The sequence below is a fragment of the Aplidium turbinatum genome, chromosome 2, assembly GCF_918807975.1.
Source record: "Aplidium turbinatum chromosome 2, kaAplTurb1.1, whole genome shotgun sequence".
NCBI classification, from domain to species: Eukaryota; Metazoa; Chordata; class Ascidiacea; order Aplousobranchia; family Polyclinidae; genus Aplidium; species Aplidium turbinatum.
This window is the reverse complement of record NC_137473.1, coordinates 3847140-3870700: the sequence shown is the minus strand read 5'-3', so window position 1 is coordinate 3870700 and position 23561 is coordinate 3847140. Positions and strand designations below refer to the sequence as shown.

Below are 23561 nucleotides of genomic sequence, written 5' to 3'. Positions count from 1 at the left end.
CTCGTAAATTTGATTTCGTATTTGGTCAAGAAGAAACACTAAAAGTTTATTGCAAATTTAATACACTATTAAATAACACAAAAACTGTTAGCCCGTTACATGATGGTGAATATATACAGAACGTGCAAAAACAAAAGATATCAAAGAACATCAAAAGTCCAGCATCAATTTAGTGAAAGGCGGATGTGGTGATAGACAACTATGGCGCCGTATCATTCTTCAATGCCTCTTGGATGAGTTCTTGAGTTTCTGTGACGCCTGGTACTGGAGTTGGTAAGCCATGGGGTGGATCTTGAAGCCAAATAATCTGCAAATTCAGCAATAAAATCCTTGAGAAAACAATGTCTATCGTCATCAATTCTCACTACCCTCGGTTGCCGAAATAGGCGGTCGAGGGTCGTTGTCACTGCGCTCGCACAAAGACAGTTGCACAAAAATCGTTCAGATTTCACATGGCACCGTTTTTGTTTTATACCTCCAAAGGAAGTTGGTCGGTCACCAACCAATAAAACAGTGCGACGTTGCTTAAACCCTCCGAGGGTGTCGTGGTATTAGTATATCCGCTTAGTGTCACGCAATCGTAAATTATTTCATATGAAAACGTGTTCATGGAATTTGAGGCATGTCTAGCTTCCAACAAACAGTTCATATTTGATCTAGGAGTTCCAGCAGAGCTGCCAGTCAACCGGGAGGCACACGGCCAGTATTAGTTTAAAATTCGGACATTTTACGACAAGAAATAAAAAAATCTTCTATTTATGGTCCAGCACTTCATTGACATGATATCACATCTTGAAACTAAACAATGGCACAAATGATTTGCTATCAGGTGGACACTGGACACAGTACATAAAATTAGGCCAATGTATAATTAAAAGCTTAGCCAGGGCCAAATTATTCGTGTTTGGTCCGTCAGTGAAGCCTTTGTAATGGAGTCAAACACAGCTATCGTACGAAAACACCTCTCACCTGGCAACAAATTTATTAGCTGGTTGTTTGGGCCGGTACTCCGGATGCACCATAAACAGCATATGGGGAAACCCTGTGCCAAAGTACGCTCCATCCGTGTGGTGGTGCCGGGATGACTTGGGGGTGTAAACATCTTGACACTTGGGGCAGTAGAGCTTCACCATTGCCTCTCCAGGTACGTCAGAAAGACCTCGATTTTCAAAAATTAATTAAAAAATCATGGTACACGACATCTGGGCGAAACCCAAGTGGGCGACGGTAGCGAAAGTTTAGCCGTTCGGAACGGTGGTGAGCTGTATGGTTTATCTAGTTGTAGATTGTCATCTACGCAAACAAACTCGGCATACGCTTCTAATGTCAACGCTAGGGGGACTTTTTCTGGTAAAAATCCCAAAAAAGGTTCATCCGAACAGCAGGAGTGAATCCGCGAAAAAAAACAATTTTGGATTGTCTGTGCAGTGACGTCCTGTCATGAGGCGCATAAGATTTATAGAGTCTAGAACACTAATTGCGCGTGTTATGTTGGTAGCTGTAGCGTTTTCATCAGCATCGATGGTGACCGGAAGTTTTGGCTGTAGGTTTCTCTTAAACGATCTCTTCACGATAAACCGTGCGCCGCAAAGCAACTAGATAAATTATATAGGTCACCACCGTTCCGAACGGCTAAACTTTAGTTACCGTCGCCCACATGGTCCGTCGCCCACTTAGTCTCGCCCAAGTGGGTTTCGCCTAATTGGGCTCGCCCAGATGTCGTGTGCCGAAAAATTCTGCATTATTTTTTATGAATGACATTTTAACATAAATAAAATAACATTTTAACAATTAACATAAATAACATTTTATGAAAACATTTTTAGTGATACTGCTGTCGGAAGATCAGTAATTGATGAAAACTAACCGCAAAGAGGGTTTAAGTGCCGGTAGGTCTTCATAGCAAAGCTCAACCCTGAAATTTTCGCGAACCGTATGTTTTTGAGAAGAATTCACCAATTTAAAGCTTTATAAAACTTAGTTAGGTTTTGTGATTGCATAGTAAACATTTCATGCAAACTAGGGCAAGACTTTAGTTATACGTCTTCTGTCACCGTAGTTGGTTAGCGAATCCAGAAGGCACACCCGCCGTCACTCGGCCGCTATAGACAAGATAAGAAGAATCATTGAATTTCAAAGCACCATTTTGTTCAAACTGATGCTTGCAACCTACTATATGTTGACCATACTTCAATGTGACATCTATTCTTTGAATGTTATCAACTTATCACATTCTTTGTGCTATAACAAGAGTGTAGATAGCACTTAGCAACTTACCAATAGGAAGCATGGGTTGGTTTTCACAGTAAACTCTAGAGCAGTGACCGAAATCGCCTTGTTGGTATTTTTCAAGCTGAAAAACCAGAAGTTATATGGTTAGGCTTAGTTATTGGAAAAGTATGTTGATGACAAGAGCACTCTCAAAAGGCCTAAGGGCAAATACAGTCGCTACATACAGACTCACACTTGCTATGCAATCAAGTCACCATAATTACTGTACTTCAGCATACCAACGTAAAAGTTTATAATAGAAGTAAGAAGTTACCATCTGTGCGATGCCTCGGTTTGTCAAAGTGTATCTTGCATGTATCAACCCGTATAACATTTCAGCTGCTTGTTCAATCAAGTCCGACTGATTGGTGTTGTCTTCTAAGTCATCATCAGGCTCCAAATCCAGTATCATGTCAAGAGCTTGTCTGCACATAACATTGCACAAAAAACATGCTTTTTCAGTCACATTTAGACAGTAACAGTCTATGTCATATTAAAAAATACATGCCATACCATACAGTAGGTTAAGGAAACAGTAGAACTGACAAAACACTAAAACTTCAACCTTTATAAGTCCAATATCAGATATTCAATAAAAACAGTTGGCATAATTATTTGCAAGTTACTAAAATTTTATCAAACTTATTCCATTCTATTTGATATTTTGTATCGCTTCAACGTTATGGATTTCTTGGACTGAAAAGAAAAGCAATGACGAAATTCTGGAATTGAAAGAAACAGAAAGAAGGTTGATAACAACAGTTCGTTGGGGCCAGATGCAATTTGTAGGTCACACCCACTGACATAGAGATACGGTATGGAAAAATAAGCACTATTGGGCATGATGCAAGGAAAAAGAAGCAGAGGTCGACAAAGATTAACCTTAAACAGCTTGAATCAATGGGCCACAAACACAACAGTCAAAACAAACGAATGTCAAATGACAGAGCAGATGGGAAAACCATGATCGTAAATGTCTATATTAGATCAGGCACATAATCATCATCATTCGTTTCAATATTAAAGCACGACAAATCAAGCTGCTAATAAAATATTGCTGGTGTAAAATTGGATAATCCAGCAAATTTAAGTGTTCAAACAATGCAACTGTTTGATGGATTCAATAACAATACACTATTACAGCAAGTAAACAAGTTAAGTGTTACAAAAGGTTAAACTAAGCACAACTTTTGTTAACTTTTACATGTACATGTATTTTAAGGCAAAGTTTGGATCCGCTGTATCAAAATCGTGCAAAGCAAAGGAATCAAAACTTTCTTGATCGTGTGCAATGCAAAAAGACAACGAGACACATCGTTTAGATGACACATTTTTTCCCGTCTTACAATGCACAAACTTGCCTGTAATGTGGAACTTGTTCTCCAAGACCAGTTAAATTGAATTTATCTTGAATATAATCTTCATCAACTTCACAAAAAAACTCATTGCCACGTAACCCACAAAACCACGAAATCCATGAAACTTCTTCCGATGAGCTCATGATGAAATGAAGAACAATGAACCACTCAAAGACTTCTAAATGTGTAAGTTAATGCCCTATTAATTAATTAAGACCAAGTTTCCTTGAAATAGCAATGCTTCATCAGTTCAAGTTTTGATGTACAGTATTAATCATGCAGACTATAGGAGTATGATAAATGCAAAAGGCTATATGAATTCAAAAGGTTACATCTACAAGATGCCACTGATGCTGTATCTTTAATAAGTCATCTTCATAATGTACCTGAGGTGATTGAACAACAAACTTTCAAGACCTATTTACTTTATCATAGAACTAAAACATTTCTGGCTGACTTGTCTGCCCCGATAGCTCAATGGGTTAAGTTTACTTTTAGTTTTAGGCAGTGTTTTTCAGCAGGCAATTTAGTGATGATGATGATGAAAATGCTTCTGGGTAGTATCTAACTCATACCCTTGGGGATACTAGCCCGAGAAACGGGAGCAAGTCTTTTAGGCGCAGACTGTTAGGCGCCGGTCAAATAGGCGCGCACACTGTGGCGTCAGGATATTTAGGTGCGGAGCACTGTGGAGCCCGTTTATTTAGGTACTATTCCTAGTAAAGTCTGCAGATTGTATCAGCTTGGCAGGTAGGGCAATGCTTTTCACACAAAATGTTATATTGAACAGAAAAATATGTTGTTTTGTTAATGTGCGATTGTTCGTGCATGTCACGATTTCTTTCTATCTCTTACCAGGAAAAAGACTTGGAAAGGTTCAATGACGTAGTTTAATGGGTCAAACCGAAAAGCAGTCAATTAAATGTCGAATAATTCTACTAGTGAAATGATAATCTGACTTCTTGAAGAACTTTAACGAACAGCTTCTCAAATAACTCTAATTTCTGCATCAACTACCAATCCACAACTCATAGCACAACTCTCATAATCAACTCATAATAATCACCATAATAATCATTACACAAACTACACCACTATTTATAGTTGGTTGTTCAGTCCAGTAACTTCGAGAAGGTTACGTAAGGTTACATCATAAAGAACCATTGTTCTATCAAGCAGCATTTAAATGTACACAACAGAAGTCTCTAGAAAGTCACGTAGGGAAAATGATTCCAGAAAACACGTTTTACATAATACAGATTTCGTAATCAGAGGTTACTTCAGGTCATAACCGATAATAACACATCGCACCAGAATTCTACAACCAAAACAACACGCTCGTTGAAGATACAAAGCAAGCCATCGCGAGGCATTGCACCTTGATTGTGACAATGTGACAGTGCATTTATTTGTTGTTAGTCATGGCTTCATTGAGTGAAGCTGCTTTATCCGGCAATGCTTTTCACACAAAATGTTGTATTGAACAGAAAAATGTGTCATGGCTTCCTTGAGTGAAGCTGCTTAAACCGGCAATGCTTTTTACACAAAATTTATACCGAACAGAAAAATATATAGTTTTTTTAATATGCGTGTTTGACATTTATTTGTAAGTCCAGGTTTGCGTCGGCGACAGCTTTATCAATAAATTATTATAGTCAAATAATAACCACATTAAACATCAGTAAAAAATATACCGTAGCCTATATTCAAGCGGGTGATTGGCTTGAGTGAAGAGTAACTTAGTTTTCCGTCAAAACCCCGACTAGGTTTTGCCCAAGCTGAGCTGATACAATCTGCAGACTTTACTAGGAATAGCATCTAACATGAACCGGCGCCACAGTGCTCCGCACCTAAATATCCTGACGCCACAGTGTGCGCGCCTATTTGACCAGCGCCTAACTGTCTGCGCCTAAAAGACGTGAACCGCTAGAAACATCGTACACGCCACTGATTCAGTTGAATAAAACTATTGAATTTCTAACTTGTTGAGAACAAAAATGTACTCTTATCATCCTCTTATGACGAACGGAAAATTACCCAGAGAAATTCTCAAATTCCAGCAAATTAAAAAAACTCTAACTTTATTACTCATATTTTAAAAGACATAAAAAATTGGGCTGTAGGCTACTCAAATTAAAAATTGACCATAGAAATGCAGCAGCCTAACGATTGAGTCACTTCGGGGTCAAGGTTTAGTTTAAAAAAACGCTTCCGGGTAGTATCGAACTCATTCCCTCTGGAACACCAGCCCGAAAAGTATTGTACGCGCCACCGATCCAGTTGAATATAATTGTCGAATTTAGAACTTATATAGGCACTTTTCTCTTCTCTACTCATCTTTTGCTTTGAAAGAGAAAAAGAAACAAGTCCCCATATAGTGACCGGTCAAATAGTGTTTCAGATTAAAAGACCGGAGCCGATCAAATAGCCACTGCCTTAAGGGGGCAGTTCTAATTAGAATCGCATTTCTTATATTTGTCATAAATAACAATCTACACACAAAAGTTCACCCACAAACCATATATTGCTGGAAAAAGGAGGAAACAAGCTATCCAAAAATATTTACTTTGTTAGGCTGGGGCATTTTGAATTTGTATGATACATAAAATCAACCGATTGTCTCTATTGCAGCCCTAATAACTCAAAAATGGCTAGAGGTAGGGACTTCAAACTGCATGGTATCTAGTAGGGCAGGGCTTCCCAAACTTTTCTGCTCGCGACCCCTTTTAATCTCCTAAAATTTTCCGCGACCCCCTTTACGGTTAAAGGGATAAACAATGCGAAATATACGTTTGTGATATATATTGAAAGGTTTAATTTGAACAAAAACTAAAAGCAAGCTTTCCGTATTCGAAGCCTACTACTTTACTAGGCCTTGTAGCCTGCTGGAAACAAAACCAAACAAAAGTAAACACATTTATTCAGTGTGATGGGTGCGACTGTTCTCTGCCACAAAGCAAGTCTAGCCGTCGCTTGCTGTTTGTCAATGCTGGTCTCAAGGCAGCTTCAACGTTATTTACGCTGGAGCGGTGTTTTATCAACGTTGAAAACACTGACACGCACATATACGTGGAGACAAACGGCAGGAGTGCGGTTACTGCGAAGCCATATAGGCCTAATGGTGAATATTCCGGTCTAACGTTAGACTAAGCCAAAAAGTGTGAAACTTTTTTCCAGAAAATTCAAGCCACAACTTAGTTAAAAGATACTGTAGATCTGCAAATTTTTCTTGAGATTTGAAAGAGAGGTAATCGGTACTTTGTTTTTGCATGGTCCGCCCCGTTAGCTCAGTAGTTACGCGTTCAGCTCAAGAGCACGCGGCGCAAGTTCGACTCTCGGGGTGTGCGCTTGAGTAACACATTTCAGGACTGCTCTCCATTAAACGGCACCTAGTGAATGGAATAATTCCTCGGCAACAATCAGAAAACTTCACTCTGCCAATCTCGGTAACCGGCCCTGTGTCAAGAGCCTCTGCAAGTATGCGAAACTACCAGGAATAAACCATCAAGGCTTTGTCAGTCCGAGGATAAAGATTCAAAACCAACCAACCAAATGGGTTTTGGATCAAATCTAAAAGTATTGTCCAATTCTGGAAGAAAATACTTTTAAGCTCTTTCAACAGTCTTGAGAAGTGTCAATAACCAGAGGCTTAATATCGCTTGATTTCACGCCATTGTTAGCCAAAAACTTTTCAGTAAATGAGAATATTTTAAATAAATCATTTTCAATGTTTTGTTTCTAGATGTTTAAGTTTTTGATGAACGCTCCAACTTTAGATTTCCATGTAAAAACATAAATGTTTTTCTCCTTGGAAGGACAAATTAAATTCGTTCCCCCTTTTCAGGCAAACCTGACAAATAGCATAATTTGAAAAGCCTTTCTAAAAACGTCTTTACAAACACGGTGAACAAAGGCTACACTTTTTCCGTTGGAAAATTCACGACTTAATTTTTTAACACTAATACATAAAACATCACAATCCACTTTTAAACAGACAGTTGTATGCTTGCGGCTCGTCTTTCTTGCTCTCTGTATTTTAAAATTAGTTTTTTCACACCTTGCCTTTCTACCACATCATGTGATCTGTTTAAACACTTTTTGATGCAGTTACCTTTGATTCTCGTGGAGCCTATCATTGAGTTTGAGCTAGTCAGAAGTACTGTGCAGTTTTTTTTTTTGTCTTTTCCTGTTTCTAGATTTAGTTAACCATTGTATTTTATTCAGATGTAGTTAAGTTGTATGTATATTATTCCTGAAGAGGACATCTTGTGATGTCGAAAACGTTCGATATTTAATTGTTGCGTAGTTTTGTGTTTTTTGTAAATATAATAATCTTTAATATGTTAAACTTGATAACGTTGCTCGGCTTCGTATGCCTATGGTTCAACAAGACAAACTCTCTACCGAAGCTGTATAACACTAATAACTTGTTAAAGCATTGGCTTTAGTTTTGAAATCCACGTTTACAATGCAGAAAAGAGGATATTAAATTCCTATTCCATATTTCAATAGGCTATATAAATTAAAAAATACGGGTAGCCTATTGAGTGCATGACTCTTAATAGTTAATAACTTTCACAACATTTTGCATATAAGTGATAATATGCAGTGCTTTGTGTAAAATATGTATACTTTCTGCGACCCCCGAAGTTCGTTACGCGACCCCTCTGGGGGTCGCGACCCCCACTTTGGGAAGCCCTGTAGTAGGGTATCCTAGCCATAAATTGATAGAGGGGATTTCTTTTAACTCTTTTATTTTTTTAAATATAAAAAATTTCATAATTGCTATGCATTGTGAGCAAATTTGACTTCAGCATTGGGTAATAAAATATTTATTACTCTGAATATTGAAACAAAACTCAATCATTATGTCCATAAGGGCCTACTGTACATCTGTTAAAAATTTTAGCTAATTCTGACATGTATTTTTCTAGAAGAAACATTTTTAGTGCACAAAACCATGATTTTGAGTCTGTTTTTTTTTTCGCTGAGACTTTTCGGTCATTTGTCCGAAATGACTTGAAAAAATTCGGTCAATTTTATGTATTTCTGTCATTTTTAGTCATTTTTGATCATATATATATAGTCAATTGACTATATATTTTTTTTGACATTTTTTTTTTCGGACATTTTGTTAAAAAATCGGTCAATGACCGATAAATGACCGAAAAAAAACCTAGTTTTGAGTAAATCGCATTTGAAAAATAGAATTAGCTAAATTTATGCTTTTGACTTTAAATGTGACTTTTATGTCCATTCACAACAACTAAAATATACATAATAAACAAAATACTGAGTTTACACATACACAAATTAAATATATCAGTGGCCACCAGATACATAATCACCAGAAATTGGTGTTTTCGAAGACATCAATCTTTTGGCTGCGGGTGGCTTTTCTGCATGTGAAAGTCTTTTTTTATCTTTTACAATAATTCCTTTTTTGATATACACATTAGCATCCAATGCTAGTTCATCAAGGACATGTGCAAACCATGGTGTCCATTATTCCAAGAAAGAACTGCTAAGGCCAGAGCACGATTCATTGCAGCAGTTCCAAAATATTTTTCTTTTGGGCACCTTTTCCACAATGTCGCATTGAAGGATTCGTTTTGATTCTGTGTAAGTCCAGCAACACACCGCTTCAACAAGTCTTTTGAAAAGATGGCGCTATTTAGCTTATTCATTATTAGATTTTGTAAGGGAAAATACAAAACATCTTACAACTAACATTGTCACAAAAATGCAAATTTTTATTCACATTTTAAACTGAGGTGCGTTCAGAAAACCTTCCGTTTGAAGCCTAATAAGGGCAAATAGGTAAAAACTGACTGAATATTCGGAATCTACAATAAATTTCCAATATTATCAATAAAATAAAATAAATTTGAAAATTTTTTTTCTAAGTAGAACTGCCCCTTAATTCAATGTTTGTCAGGTCTACTGCCACAAACATGCCTGAGAATGAAGAAGAAAGTGAAACATCGTAGGACTATGCAAAAAAAATATGCCGCCAAGCACAAACACTTAGGAATTTCAGCACACCAATAAAACCACTTTTACTAGTTTACAATTTTACAAACAATTTGAGTTGATTAATCTAAATTTCAACCTGTTTATGTCTCAAATACATTACGTTTGCATTTTGTCTCTTTTGCCTTTTTTGAAGCACGTGGTATGTTTGACATAAGTTGCTTTCATGGTTTAAATAATCACATTATTCATATCATCTTACCTTTCGTCAATAATGTGACTGGAATGAAAAAGAAAAACGTATGTACGAGCCACAATAACACTGTTCAACAAATTTTAACTAAATACTTTAATCAGAGATACAAGTAAACTTTTCCATGTGAATTTTCGATGCTGATACCAAATCTTCACTCGTTTTTTTTTTAGCATATCAGGTTTTTAAAATATTTGCACTTTAATATTTTACGTATTTAGTTATAAAAATTTGTCAAAAGTCAAATCTAATTTAAACAAACATTAAAATATTTCAAAAACCTAAAGTGTTCAAGAAAAAATAAACGCATTTTCGGAATCAGTGTCTAACTGGATTCCATTTAAAACTTGCTGTTTAACTTAGCGCTTTAATCGAGATACCAGCTCCAGCACGTCAATGAACGAAAAAGGTCACAAAACCTTCAAAGGTTTATAGTAACATGTGTCTGAATAGTAGCTTACTGGTATGTAATGCAGGTATATGTCTGTACTGTAGCTAGCGCAGCCACAAAGTCCAAAAACTAAGAAAAGCACATGTCATATGCAGGAGCCTATTAAACAATAGCCTAATCGGAAGTGTTGTAGATTGAATTTACCAACGAGATAGGCTCAGATAACAGTAGTAAATGTGAGCTCAGTTGGTAGAGCAACTACCCAAAAAATAAAATGCAAAAACACCTAATTTCTATATGGTATGTGGTAATATAGAAGAATTCATAAACTACAACACTTCAACAAGCGAAAACTTCACCTTCTTAATCTCAATGATCTGGCCTGTGTCAGTGGTTCAAAGACTCTACACTCTACAGCAAACCGGAAGGTCTCAAAGCCCAAGAGGACATTTTGGTGCAGTCCGTGATGCATTTTTTAACTTTTAAATTATCATTAAACTACACTCTTATTCACTTCATACAAAATATAATTCACTCTAAAACTGCTCAAAAGATCTGAAAATGGCCATCAAACTTCACATGACGTGGCGATGCACCTTCGTCCTTCGAGGGAGGTCAACCAACTTGTGTTGCAGGGCCAGGCTGACGAGTTGAGATGCCTGTGGAAGGAGACTACAATCCATGGATAAAAAAACCTGTCTGCAACATTTAGAAAGGTGAAGCAGGCTTACGTAACTTTGCATAATTCAAAAGGTACCGTATTCTGTGGCCCACAAGTATGCAAATATTTTCTTTTAGAATACTCTCAAAGTTCACCGCATATTCTCAAGTTGTCTAAAAGATGATAAAAAACGTCTTCACATTATAATTCCATTTTAACAAAATTCATCAATAAATTTTTTTTATGTCACAGACCACAGTGGCCTTGAAACTTTTTTCGAGTTGGGAACAAAATTACATATTGTAAAACACAGGGTACAAACTTGTACACCATAAAGTCAGAAAGTTTTTTTTTGGAACGCAAAAACAGCAGTGTAGATTACAGAAATGAACACAAACTGGAGCGGATCAGAATTTTTAAAGTTTCTTGAAAAGACAAGAGAGAAGACAGTTCAAGAAACCCCGATAAAACAAACTGTGATTTTTTGCGAAAATAGGAGTTGAAATCACTGAAATTAACAGTGTTGCCACATAAATAACAAGATATGCGTTCTTCTGGTGCAACTCAGCTGAACTATCACAATATGTATAAGGTGATAATCTGCCTTTATTCCGACTACGCAGGCCCAGCAGTCACCGAGATTGGCAGAGTGAAATTTCCGATTGTTGATGTTGCAGGGCCTTCGGTTTTATGTTATGATTTGAAGTGATAAAAAATATTTGATAGATAGATCATCATTCACCCTGATCAGGATGATTAATCAGCAGGAGACCGCTGCTGATGCGACGATTGCTTCAATGACGACTTAGGAATCTTAATTCTTTTATTTTCGTAAATTTTGATTGTTGATAGACGATGAATGAATAGAAGAATGCGTGACACTTGAAGGTACGAACAAAAGATTCAGAAGTCAAACGAGACTGCACTTGACAGACAAATCCTGACGAGAATCAAAACATAATGCGACCGAATGTCAGGACATAATATTCAGTATCTGATCGGAATGATAATCCGAATGATTGAAAATCTGAATGCTGAATTGCGAATGAAAAAATGATATTCTGTCATAAAGCCTTTGGGTTTTGCCATCCTTCCTTTTTGTTGGTGTCAAATTCGTATGTTTACTTTGTCGTTCTGTATAGGGTACGTTTGCGCCAGCAGCAAAAAATAAAATTGAATTGAGTATTTACAGCATTCCCCAGACCAAGAAAAAGACAAATGTCTAGGCTAAATGTTTATTTAGCTGTATGAATTAAAAACTTCCGAATATGGAAATTGCAGCAGAAGTCAATAGCCTACGTGGTGAAGGCAACATGTTTAAAAAAATTGGTGTAATATAAATACGATAAAGTCGTGCAGTAAGTTAGTTTCCCTCAACATTGATATCGCCTCCGCACGGATGTTGGGCGCTTCGCTTCCTTGATGCACAAATGGCCTATCAACATCTGCGGTGCAAAGGAACAGACAGCAGATCACATCCTCTACCACTGCCCGTCGTTTAATGCTCCAAGGGCAGTTGGCCTGTCAACGCTGGAGGACTCTATACAATCAAGTGGCTGCTCGAAGAATGCCCGGACATCTGACCCCAATGAAATGCAGTCCAAAAAAACAACCTCTCATACGAAAAAATAGAACATTGACACAACGTTCACAAACGAAAAAAAATACAAAAAGAAACCAATATGCTAAAGCTTTTGCTTGGGCACAAGAAAATGCCCAAGCAAAATTTAAAAATAAATATTTAAAAACCATCTGTAAAAGTAGGGTATCCACAAAGCAAGTAATTAAAAATATTTTAAATCCAGATGTTCAATAAAGTCGTATGAAGGTTATACATTACATTATAGTCCTCTTCCACATTGACCAAACGGTGTGCCGACGTTGAATCACAGCAAAAATTGACAGTAACTGACTAGCTATATTATGCAATGTGAGAGCAAAGTTCGAATCAGAAATCGAAGACAGATTTATAAATTCGGTTGTCAGAGCATATTATCAAAAGGCCTGTCCAAAGAGAGGGATCCACCTATAATTAAATGTTTGCAAATTTCAAAATAATTAGTGATTACGATTTATCAGCCAATTTCTGTTTTTAAATATGTGGTTCTCAATGACGTGTAGGCTAGAGATCTAGTGCTAATTCTTAATTCATTTCTCATATCAAACTACCAGGAATAACCTATCAAGATTTTGTCAGTCCTAGGATAAGATTCTAAACCAACCAAACAAACATCTATCAATTCAATCTATCCTCCCTTCAAAAATCGAAGCATAAAACTTAAAACTCTGCAGACGCAAACATTATGTAGAATCAGGAGCGCCAACCTCTCTACCCAAGTTGTATAAAAGTAGAGAACACTACAAACTCAGCTACACAAAAACTCAATAATTACACAAAACCCAACAGAGTAAGCCATTCTGAAATTGCTTCCACAAATTACGTAGTTCAAAGAAACGTAAATCGCGTAAATTTTGCTCGATTTACGATTTGTAAAATTTATTGGTGTCTTTCTGTGTGTCTAAAACAAGTCCTTGGGGGTGTTAATAGCCAGATGTTTTGGAAAACGATATAAATTTCTACAAACTTTATTATATTTTCAACAAAGGGCTCAACTTCGGAATTCAAACTTGGAAAATTTGGAGGGGGGGGGGGGGCATGGCCCCTTTCGCCCCCCCCCCCTGGCTACGCCTATGCAGTGGATAACCTTCTTGTTTGCCGGCTTGCCACCCGGTGCAGTAGGTGGGACCTGTCAGTGTATAACTCCGTTGTGGAAGAATGTGTCAATCTGTGGTGTATCAACGAACTTTAGAAGACTCGATAGAAGAAGAAGAACTGCATCATATCTAACTGACCATCAAGTATCAGATAATGTCTTCAAAACAGGCAAACCATCTAAAAAATTTTCGATGGACTTGCCAACGATGAGTAGACGAGACGAGCCATGAATAAAGTCTTTGCAACAATTCAAAAAGCTCAGCGGCAGAACGGCATGTTTCTACAGGACATTTAGGCTACCGGTTAAATTAAGTGAATGTGCTGTGCAAGGCTGCAAGGGACATAATGAGCTACACTACATTTCTCGCGCAGAAGAGCTTGAAGACCTGTGTGTGCTTGGTTATTATACGTCTTTACTGTATTCGCTATTCCAACCACGCCACTGCTCTATTGTGTTTTAGGGTAGTATTTTTATGCTTTATTTTGTGTAACTAAAAGAAAACTATCTGTTTTATTGCTTCATATCTACTGCACACGTTTTAATTTGAATTTATGACTCCTGTTACGATGCATACCCATTTTGTTTTCTCTTATTGCTTACCGTTGTCATAATTAACGTTTGTGGTAAGAGCTTTCTTTAGCCTGATGGCTACATGCCGACGCAAGTTGAATATTCCATAAATATACGGTTAGTTACATGGTACACTTTTGTACTTGTACATAGATGACTGAGTGCAGTGGCGTTGCCAAAGGGGGTTTAGGGGGTTACAGCCCCCCCTTTGGCACGCGTGTGACGTCACAAGAGCGAGTTTTGCCAATACCAAACATTCAAATATCTCAGCCAGGAATTAACAAGGAAAAAACATAGAGACTTAGCTTTATTACCGAAAAATGCCCAAGAAAACATGATCTTATCCTTTTGCTATGCCACTGGACAGCACCATTTTACAGGAATATTTATACCAACATTTTTGTTGAAAATGCTCTCAGAACGCACCAAATTCAAAGTAATTTTTCAAATTTTTCTGGGTGAGTTCCCCAGACCCCCCGCCGCTGGGTGTCGCCTTTCGCGAAGACAACGTCGGGCTTCGCCCGCCGGCCGTCAAACCCCCCCTTTCAAAATTCCTGGCTACGCCACTGACTGAGTGCCTCCTGATTGCATCGTATCTTCACAATGTGGTGATTTTGACGTCGGCCCGCTCCTGTCATAGATATTTTCTAGTTAGCAATCCCGTAGTTGTAGATATCCCTGTATGAAAGTATCAAATAAATATGTTTTTTGTTAAAAAACAAAGAAAAATTGAATAACTGGGGCTGGGCAGGGGTGCTGCAGCACCGCAGCACATATGGGTAAGCCGCCCTTGCTTGTTTAAGATACGAATTAAAGCAGTAATCTCCAGCTGTGCAACTAAAAAAACTAGTAGATTTTTTTCTTTGAAGTGGAGGCCCTCAAAAGTGGGGGCCTTGGGCTTCAGCCCAGTCCGCCCCCCCCCCCTCCCTTAATCCGGCACTGCCGGTACCGTACTAAAAGAAGCATAATTTTTGCAAAATACGATCAAAAAATGTTTTTCCCTTAAGATGTCAACTAACCCAGTTCTCCTTTTTAACAACGATTCAATGTCTGACAACATCGAATCGACATAAAAACGACAATATTGCCAGCCAATGTAAATTAGCATTTCAGATTAAGACTTTGTTAAAATAAACGTCGGGAATTACAAACAAGACTTATAGCTGGTGATTCGCAGATGGGTATATTCCATCAATAACAAATATTCCCGCACAATGCAACAGTGGCGATTATGACGCGCTGACCTAATTTTGCGTCAATCTTTGATACTACATATTTTCGACAGTTAATCCACAATCATTCTATTGTGAAATTAAATAATTGGCTAGAAGTGACCGGCGGCCAAACTTGGCCGATTGAGGACGTAGCACCGGCGGTCATTCAAGCACTACTTAGCGGCCATGGCCGCAGGCTGCTTTAAGGCTTGACAGTAGGTTATATCATTATAACATAGTGGTCACAGCGGTAAACCATAATTTCTTCGTGGGAAAATTGTAACATAAGATTCCCGAATCCGTTCGTCTGCATGTAATGACCGAAAAAGAAACACTCCTTTGAAACGTCTATTCAAAATTGCATTTCTGTAAAATTAGCCACCTGGCTGTCGAAAATGGGATGCAATGCCGTACACCACTAAAACTTGTCACTACAGAACAGATTACTTGGTTAAAAGACGGAACTTTTCGTCCAGCTGACAAGCACTAAGCAAAACAGTTAAACATGCGACCAACCTCTTCAAGCAACAATTTTAAAATGACTGACCAGAATAGATATCAATATCTCAAACTCACGTACCGTACGCAGTACTGTGACGTAATAGTGAAAGACATTGTCACGCAATTCAAACAGGTGTTCAAAGCTGGTGATCCAATGTTTCATGTTTAAACAGGTTTGACACAAGTTTTACGAACGATGGTGCAATTTTGGCTCATTTTTAGAAAAAATTCCATGACGTAATACGCTAAGATTCAGTAGACCTGAACGGTTTTTATATGACGTTTGATTAGGTGAACAATTGTCTGGAACACATAGCATGATGCCTTTCTTTGTATACCGGACACTTGTAGGCCATCATTACTCAATAAATAGTGAGCTGATAGATTAGCATTATCGCTATATCTTATCTTAAAACTTGAAAAAAAGAAATTGACCTTTTAGTAAACAAAAATGCCTTTTTTTCGTGATCTTGCCCCCCCCAGTCAAAAATCGTTCCGGTGCCCCTGTGTAGAATATGTATAGAAAAAAATAGAAAAATAGCAAAGGTCTGTACGAAGTCCTGTTTTCAAGTAACTATTTCACCCATTAGATGCCGATGAATGGAGAGCAGTTCTTAGAATTCGTTGTTCAAGCGCACACCGAGAGAGTAGATCCAGCGCCGCCAGGTTCAGGAAGTCAAACTTATACTATTATTTTTTCTGCGTTCATATCAGAAGAGTAGTTTGACCATAGATATCTTACATATAGATATGCAACTCAGCAATCGTGGAATTATCGTCACGCTCGACTGACTTTATGGACACAATCAACAATCAAGGTTGCCAGCTTGGCTAGCGTATCTATGGTAGGCTATTATTGTACGGTTTGGGCTTGGCGAGAGAGAGAAACCTTTTATTGTGGTGGCTTTTGAGCTCCTTTGGAATATTTTGTTTGGCGTATATTTCAAGTTTTCACAGAATAGCCTACTATGCAAAATCAAGACAATAATCTTTCTTCACGTAGGTTATGCAACTTCTGTTTCATGATCGTTGGAACTATCATTTAAGCTTATTTCCAGTGACTCATTAAAGCTTGTTGTAGGCAGTTTACAAACCTGAGATAGAGGGGCGCCGGAACGATTTTAGGGTGAGATATACGGTAGCGATAATGCTGGGCAACTTGTTCGTTTTCCCGCTATTAGCCATGAAAGTCGAAATGTGAGACAGATGGATAATTGCAATAGCTTGAACAAGAAACGAAAGGTAAATTTCACATTCATAGCATCACAATCTGCTGCAAAGTATAAAATGTGTCCACGGGATAATGTGTGTGGGCCTACTGTAGGCTATAGGCCCTATAATTTGGCTAAAAGCGAATAGCAGAAGTTGTTAGCCTATATTGCAAAATTTGCAGTAGCTTACATGACCTTAAAAGGGCACCATTGCCCCCATCCAGAGAAAATTTGAGGGCAGGGGGCATCCTCCCCCCTGCTGAGACAGCTTCATTAGCATCACGGATCCAACCGCCAAACCAAGACAATTTTAATGTTTGGTACACACCATAACTAGACTACCAAATGCTATAGCACAGCTTTCGGTAGCCAGCAGTAACTTTCATTTTGGTAACACTCAGTAGATTAATTGAATAAAACTTCAGCTTGTCCTGGAACTACAGCTCCAAAAAAGGTCTTTACCTACTTATCAATGGTTGACAGGCTTGTTTTTAGGCATTGTCGGAAATTTTCAAGCATTTTCAGGGGTTGTCAGGCATTGTAGAGTAGCTACTTTCAGGCATTGTCTAGGATTTCCAGGCATTGTGATCATTATCAGTGGTTGACGGGTTTGTTAGGCATTATAGAATATTTTCAGGCATTGCCGAACATTTTCAGGGGTTGTCGAGGATTTTCAGGGGTTGTCAGGCATTGCAGAGTAGCTACTTTCAGGCATTGTTGGGAATTTCCAGGCATTGTCTAGGATTTCCAGGCATTGTCGATCAATATCAGTGGTTGACAGGTTTGGTAGTCATTATGGAACATTTTCAGGCATTGTCGAACATTTTCAGGGATTGTCGAACATTTTCAGGGGTTGTCGAGCATTTTCAGGGGTTGTCAGGCATTGTAGAGTAGCTACTTTCAGGCATTGTCGGTAATTTCAAGGCATTGTCTAGGATTTCCAGGCATTGTCGATCATTATCAATGGTTGACAGGCTTGTTGTTAGGCATTGTCGGCAATTTTCAAGCATTGTCGAACATTTTTAGGTGTCAGAGGTTCTCAGGCATTGCAAAGTACTTTAGATTTTTTCTGGCAGGCATTGTCGGCAGTGGCGTAGCTGGGGAATGTGTCGCCCGGGGTGGGTTCAGATTTTGCCGCCCTTCAAAAAAAAAGCATGTGAAAACAGGCCCGGATTTAGGGGGGGAAGAGGGTGCAGGTACCCCGGACCCCCCGACTTTTAAAGGGCCCCCCTATGTGAAAAAAATGTGATTTTTTTTAGCTTTTGTGGTTTCTGCAATATGCTGTGCAGTGCTGGATTGATGCTACTGTAGACGTCGAGGGGGTGTTTCGCGCCGTAGGCGATTTTTTTTGCACGGGGGCTCCTGATCGAAAAGTGCCCCGGGCCCCCCATCAGCTAAATCCAGCCCTGTGTAAAAATGAAATGCGTTTTTTATCAGATTATAATCAAAATCAAAAATCGTAGTCTGAAAGTGCCACCCCAGACGTGCCGCCTGGGGCGGTCCGCCCCTCCCTCCCCCCCTAGCTACGCCAGTGATTGTCGGACATCTTCAGGTATTGTCTAGGATTTCCAGGCATTGTCAAACATATTCAGTGGTTGATAGGTTTGTTAGGCATTGTCGAACGTTTTCTGGGGCTGTCGATAATTACCAGGTTTTGACAGGTTTGTCAGGCATTGTCGATACTTATGATAGCCAGGTCATCTAAACGCTGCTGTGTTTGTGTATACCGTAAATACGTTTACAACCTACGCAAAATAGAAAGGGATCATTCTGCTGAGCATGCAGAGCTGGGAATAAAAATGCATGAAAATGTTCGACAATGCCTGACAAACGTGTCAAAAACCAATAATGATCGACAATGCCTGGAAATCCTAGACAATGCTAGGAAATGCCCAACAATGCCTGAAAGTAGCTTATTCTAGAATGCCTGACTACCCCTGAAAATGTTCGACAATGCCTGACAAACGCGTCAACCACTAATAATGATCAACAATGCCTGGAAATCCTAGACAATGCCTTGAAATTCCCAACAATGTCTGAAAGTAGCTACTCTACAATGCCTGACAACCTCTGAAAATGCTCGACAATCCCTGAAAATGTTCCATAATGACTACCAAACCTGTCAAACACTGATATTGATCGACAATGCCTGGAAATCCTAGACAATGCCTGGAAATTCCCAACAAATGTCTGAAAGTAGCTACTCTACAATGCCTGACAACCCCTGAAAATGCTCGACAATCCCTGAAAATGTTCGACAATGCTTGAAAATGTTCCATAATGACTACCAAACCTGTCAAACACTGATATTGATCGACAATGCCTGGAAATCCTAGACAATGCCTGGAAATTCCCAACAATGCCTGAAAGTAGCTGCTCTACAATGCCTGACAACCCCTGAAAATGCTCGACAACCCCTGAATATGTTCGATAATGCCTGAAAATGTTCGACAATGCCTCACAAGCCTGTCAACCACTTCTTCGTCGTATGAGCTGTTCTTCTGGACTATATGTTTGGGCATGATGTCATCAGCCACTCGACAGTCTCGTCATCCAGGGCCTTCAGTCCAGGCGCTCCATGTGGTGGTTGATGGATTGGGCAGTCATGGACGACATGATCTACTGTCTGGTCTGTGGCGCCACACTCGCATCCCGGTGAGGAAGCCAGGCCCCATTTGCACATGTCTGAACGAAAGCGACCGACGCCGGTTCGTAGGCGGTTAAGCCGGACCCACGCAAGTCTTGCGAGGGACATTCCCGGAGGGTGGGGATCGACGTCGGGTAGGAAATCACGGAGTCGGGAGGTGTTGTTTTGCCACTCCATGTTCCATGTGTAGTTCGTCCAGTGTGCCGCACTTATTCCAAGATCTTCAACGTTGTTCAGAAGCTGTCGTGCGGCGGGCACAAATGGGCGTCTTGATTTCAGTCGCTGCTGTCCTCCAGGTAGGCGCTGAAATGTACTGTGGAGGAGGTGGTCGGGGTCCAGTGCGCGACGAGCAAGGGAAATCATGGCTCCTTTACGGCGAAGCTCAGCAGGTTGGATGCCTGCAAGGATGGGAAGGCAGTCCGTTGGAGTGGGACGCAGGCATCCAGTCACAGTGCGTAGTGCGTCATTGATGGCGGTGTCAATGTGGTGGGTGTGAGAGCTGCGGCACCACACTGGTGCGCAGTACTCAGCAGTAGAATGGACAAGGGCCAAGGTAGCTGTGCGAAGGGTTTTCGCATCAGCTCCCCAACCGGAACCCGCCAGCCGCCTCAAAAGTGCAACGCGCGCAGATAGTTTTTTGCGCAGTGACTCCAGGTGTCGTCGGTACGTGAGTGACCTGTCCAGGGTTACGCCGAGGTAGGTGGGTTCGGCGCAGTAGGGGAGGTGTTCGTCATCGGTGGTAATGTTGATCTCACGTTTTGCTTCCTTGTTGTTTAGGTGGAAGGCCGCCGACACTGTCTTTGCCTTGCTGAGCTGTAGCTTCCATTTCTGGAGATATGTTGATATAGTTGACATGTCCTGGCTTAGGTTCCTCTCCATTGACTGCCAATCTCCGGCTGGATGCAGGAGAGCCAGATCGTCTGCATAAGCATACTTCCTGGAGATGGTGTCAGGCAGGTCATAGATGTAAGTGTTAAAGAGGAGGGGAGCCAGGACAGAGCCCTGTGGGACGCCGTTCCTGAGTCGACGTAGTCTACTTCGTCGGCCGCTACCGGTGGAAAGGGTAAAGCTGCGGTTTTGCACAAGTTCCATAATCATATGGACCATGTGCCTGTCAGGAAGGAGACGGAGTAGTTTGCAGGTAAGGCCGCTGTGCCATACAGTGTCGTAGGCAGCCGTGAGATCGACAAACACGGCGCCAGCCTTCTTTTTTGCCGAGAAGCTGTCCTCGATGTCTTGGGTCATCAGAGTGACCTGGTCTACAGTTGATCTTCCGTGGCGAAAGCCGGCTTGTTCCCGAGGGAGCTGAGGGTCTATTATCGGTTCGACACGGGCGTAGATAAGTCTTTCGAGTATCTTGAAGGGGATACAGAGCAGAGAGATGGGACGATAGCTCTTCGGATCCCCTGGGGGCTTCTTCGGCTTTGGGACTGCAACCACTAGGGCTCTTCTCCAGATTCTTGGGATGCGCAGGTGACGCAAGCAGCAGGAAAGGAATTCTTTTAACCAGGACCTCATAGAGGGAGCAGCTTGGAGTATTAGTTCCGGGCATAGGTGGTCAAGGCCCGGGGATTTGCCTGGCTTTAGGTGCTGGAGGGCGGAGGCAAATTCTTCTGGGGTAAACTCACCAGAGATGTTGCCCTCGACAGGTGTTGGGACCTTCCAGAGGTCCGTCATTTCCTTGAGGACGGACTTGTCTGATTCACGGTCTCTCGTTCTGTACACTCCATTTTTCACAAGTTGTGAGGCGATGGCATTTGCTGAAATGGGGCATTGGCGACGAGAGGCACGTGATCTGCCAGTGAGGTTGTTGAGTGTACTCCAAGCTGTGCGGCTGGAGTGCGTGAAGTCGATTGAGTCTATGGCTTCTGTCCAGCGCTTCTTCCTCTTTGAATCCAATCTTGCCAGCAGGGCTGTTGCTGAGTTGGTGGTGGCGGTACCCTGGGGGGAACGGAGGAAGTCGCGGTAAAGCCTGTCGCACTCCACATCCCAGCAAGGTATGTAGTTTTTCCGTCGACCTCGCGGGATGGAGTCTTTTGCCGCAGATATGATTGCATCACAGAAGTCCTGGTAGGCTTCATCCACTTTGATGGTGTGTGGGGATGGGAGGTACTGCGTAGCTTCGTTTGTGAGGAAGCTGTAGTATTCCCAATCGGCCTTTCTGAAGTTCCATCGCTTGACAGGCTTGCTCGGAATAGGTGTGGCAAGCAAGGGGGCCGTGATTAGCGAGGGTCGGTGTTGAGACCTTGGGAACTTCTCTAACACACGTCTGTCCGGCTGGCGATCATCGGGGTCATCACTTGCGAAAGCCAGGTCTGGGTTCGTGCCAGTGTTCCAACGACCGGAGTTGAAGCTCGGTGCGCCCTTAGGATCGTATAAGAGGGCGAGGTTGTTGTTGGTTGCCCAAGCGGCCAGACTATCTCCGTCGTTGTTGATGGAGTTGTACCCCCAGTCAGTGTGGTGGCAGTTAAAATCGCCAGCGTAGAGGCTGGGGTGGGGGAACACTGGGATGGCTGTTGATGTTATCCGCGAAGGTGGGGGCTTGTAGACATTGACGATGTTGTAGCCTGCTACATCTACACAAAGCCACTCGATCTCCGATTGAGCTTGGGATTGGTCAACCAAGGACCAGCTCAGCCGGTCATGGACAAACGTGGCGAGGCCGTGTTTCCTGCTGCAGGTTGCGCCTGCGAGTGTGAAGTTGGTTATTACCAACTTATCCACAGATGTACAGTGAGTCTCCTGGAGGAGGATGATGAGGGCTTGATGCTTGGTGGCCAGGTGCTCGATGATGTTGAGCTTGCTGGCAGTGATGCCCTCGGTGTTCAGCTGCAGTACGGTGGGTCGTCGGTACTTTTCGACAGTGCGAGCACTGCCGTGCCCTGAAAAGGGCATTTTCCTACCCACCCTGCGCTGAACAGTCTCATTAGCTCTTGTTTGACAAGCTTCGTTTCGCATACGTATTTTGTATAATTTTGTATGTTACTGAAGAAATTCCCAACAATGCTTGAAAGTAGTTAGCCTACTCTACAATAACTGAGACCCCTGAAAATGTTCGACAACCCCTGAAAATGCTCCACAACCCCCCAAAAAGCCGACAATGCCTGACAATTCCCGACAATGCCTGACAATGGGTATTTAGAGGTACCCTCTGTGACTTTGATTTGTTTTCAATCGCCAGAATCTCCATAAAGCAGTCCATGCGGAACGAGAATGTGACGTCATCACAAGCAATCCATACGTCAACTTGAAAACGAAGAAAGTTTTATTTAAACAAAAACAAAAAAAATATATTAAAAATAAAGTTGTTTTGCTGTGCCAAGTTTGAAGTCAATGCATACAGCCATAGCTACGCTGTTAGCCTTCAAACATCGTAACGCACCACTGAGTTGCATATCTATATGTAAGATATCTATGGTTTGACTGTTTTCTTTTTTTGCATAATTGGAATCCAGTCTTGGAAATTTAGTGGCAGGTCGAGTAGGTTGACTCGTTCATGAAAAATGTAAGCACTTTTGTAAAGTGCTTTCAAAAATCAATCTTTATCAGGCCGCAGGGTGGCGGCAATGCCCTCGTTTCACAGCTGAGCTGACTTTGCACCAAGAAAGAGACGCTTTCTTCTGGACAAAAACTATTTTGGCAAAGTCGCAACAAAACAAAGTAAGTTACGCTGGCTATGTAGCCTAATAAATGACATGAAGAATTGTGGCAAGACAAAATTTAAGTGATAAATGTTCTTTATTTTGTGACTTCTGTATAATTGCATGTAAAGATTGTTAAAGTTTAAATTTCAT

At 40.7% G+C, this 23561-nt stretch overlaps 1 protein-coding gene across 1 annotated transcript; it reads right to left on the bottom strand.

Moving 5' to 3' along the window:
* Positions 1–26: 26 nt before the first annotated feature.
* Positions 27–3851, bottom strand: LOC145765036 (casein kinase II subunit beta-like). Its single transcript, XM_082576772.1, has 5 exons — positions 3633–3851; positions 2546–2696; positions 2278–2353; positions 970–1159; positions 27–307 (listed from the first exon to the last, which is right to left on the bottom strand). Exons 1-5 carry the CDS (start codon positions 3770–3772, stop codon positions 220–222), a joined length of 645 nt encoding a protein of 214 aa, XP_082432898.1. The 5' UTR covers positions 3773–3851; the 3' UTR covers positions 27–219.
* Between the last annotated feature and the right edge of the window lie 19710 nt (positions 3852–23561).

Excerpts from the sequence above, each read along its gene's own strand:
- LOC145765036 (XM_082576772.1), bottom strand. The coding sequence starts at position 3,772 with ATGAGCTCATCGGAAGAAGTTTCATGGATTTCGTGGTTTTGTGGGTTA. Across the intron at positions 1,160-2,277 it reads CCAACCCATGCTTCCTATTG|GTCTTTCTGACGTACCTGGA; the intron begins GTAAGTTGCTAA and ends TTGAAAATCGAG. Across the intron at positions 308-969 it reads GCTAATAAATTTGTTGCCAG|ATTATTTGGCTTCAAGATCC; the intron begins GTGAGAGGTGTT and ends CTGAATTTGCAG.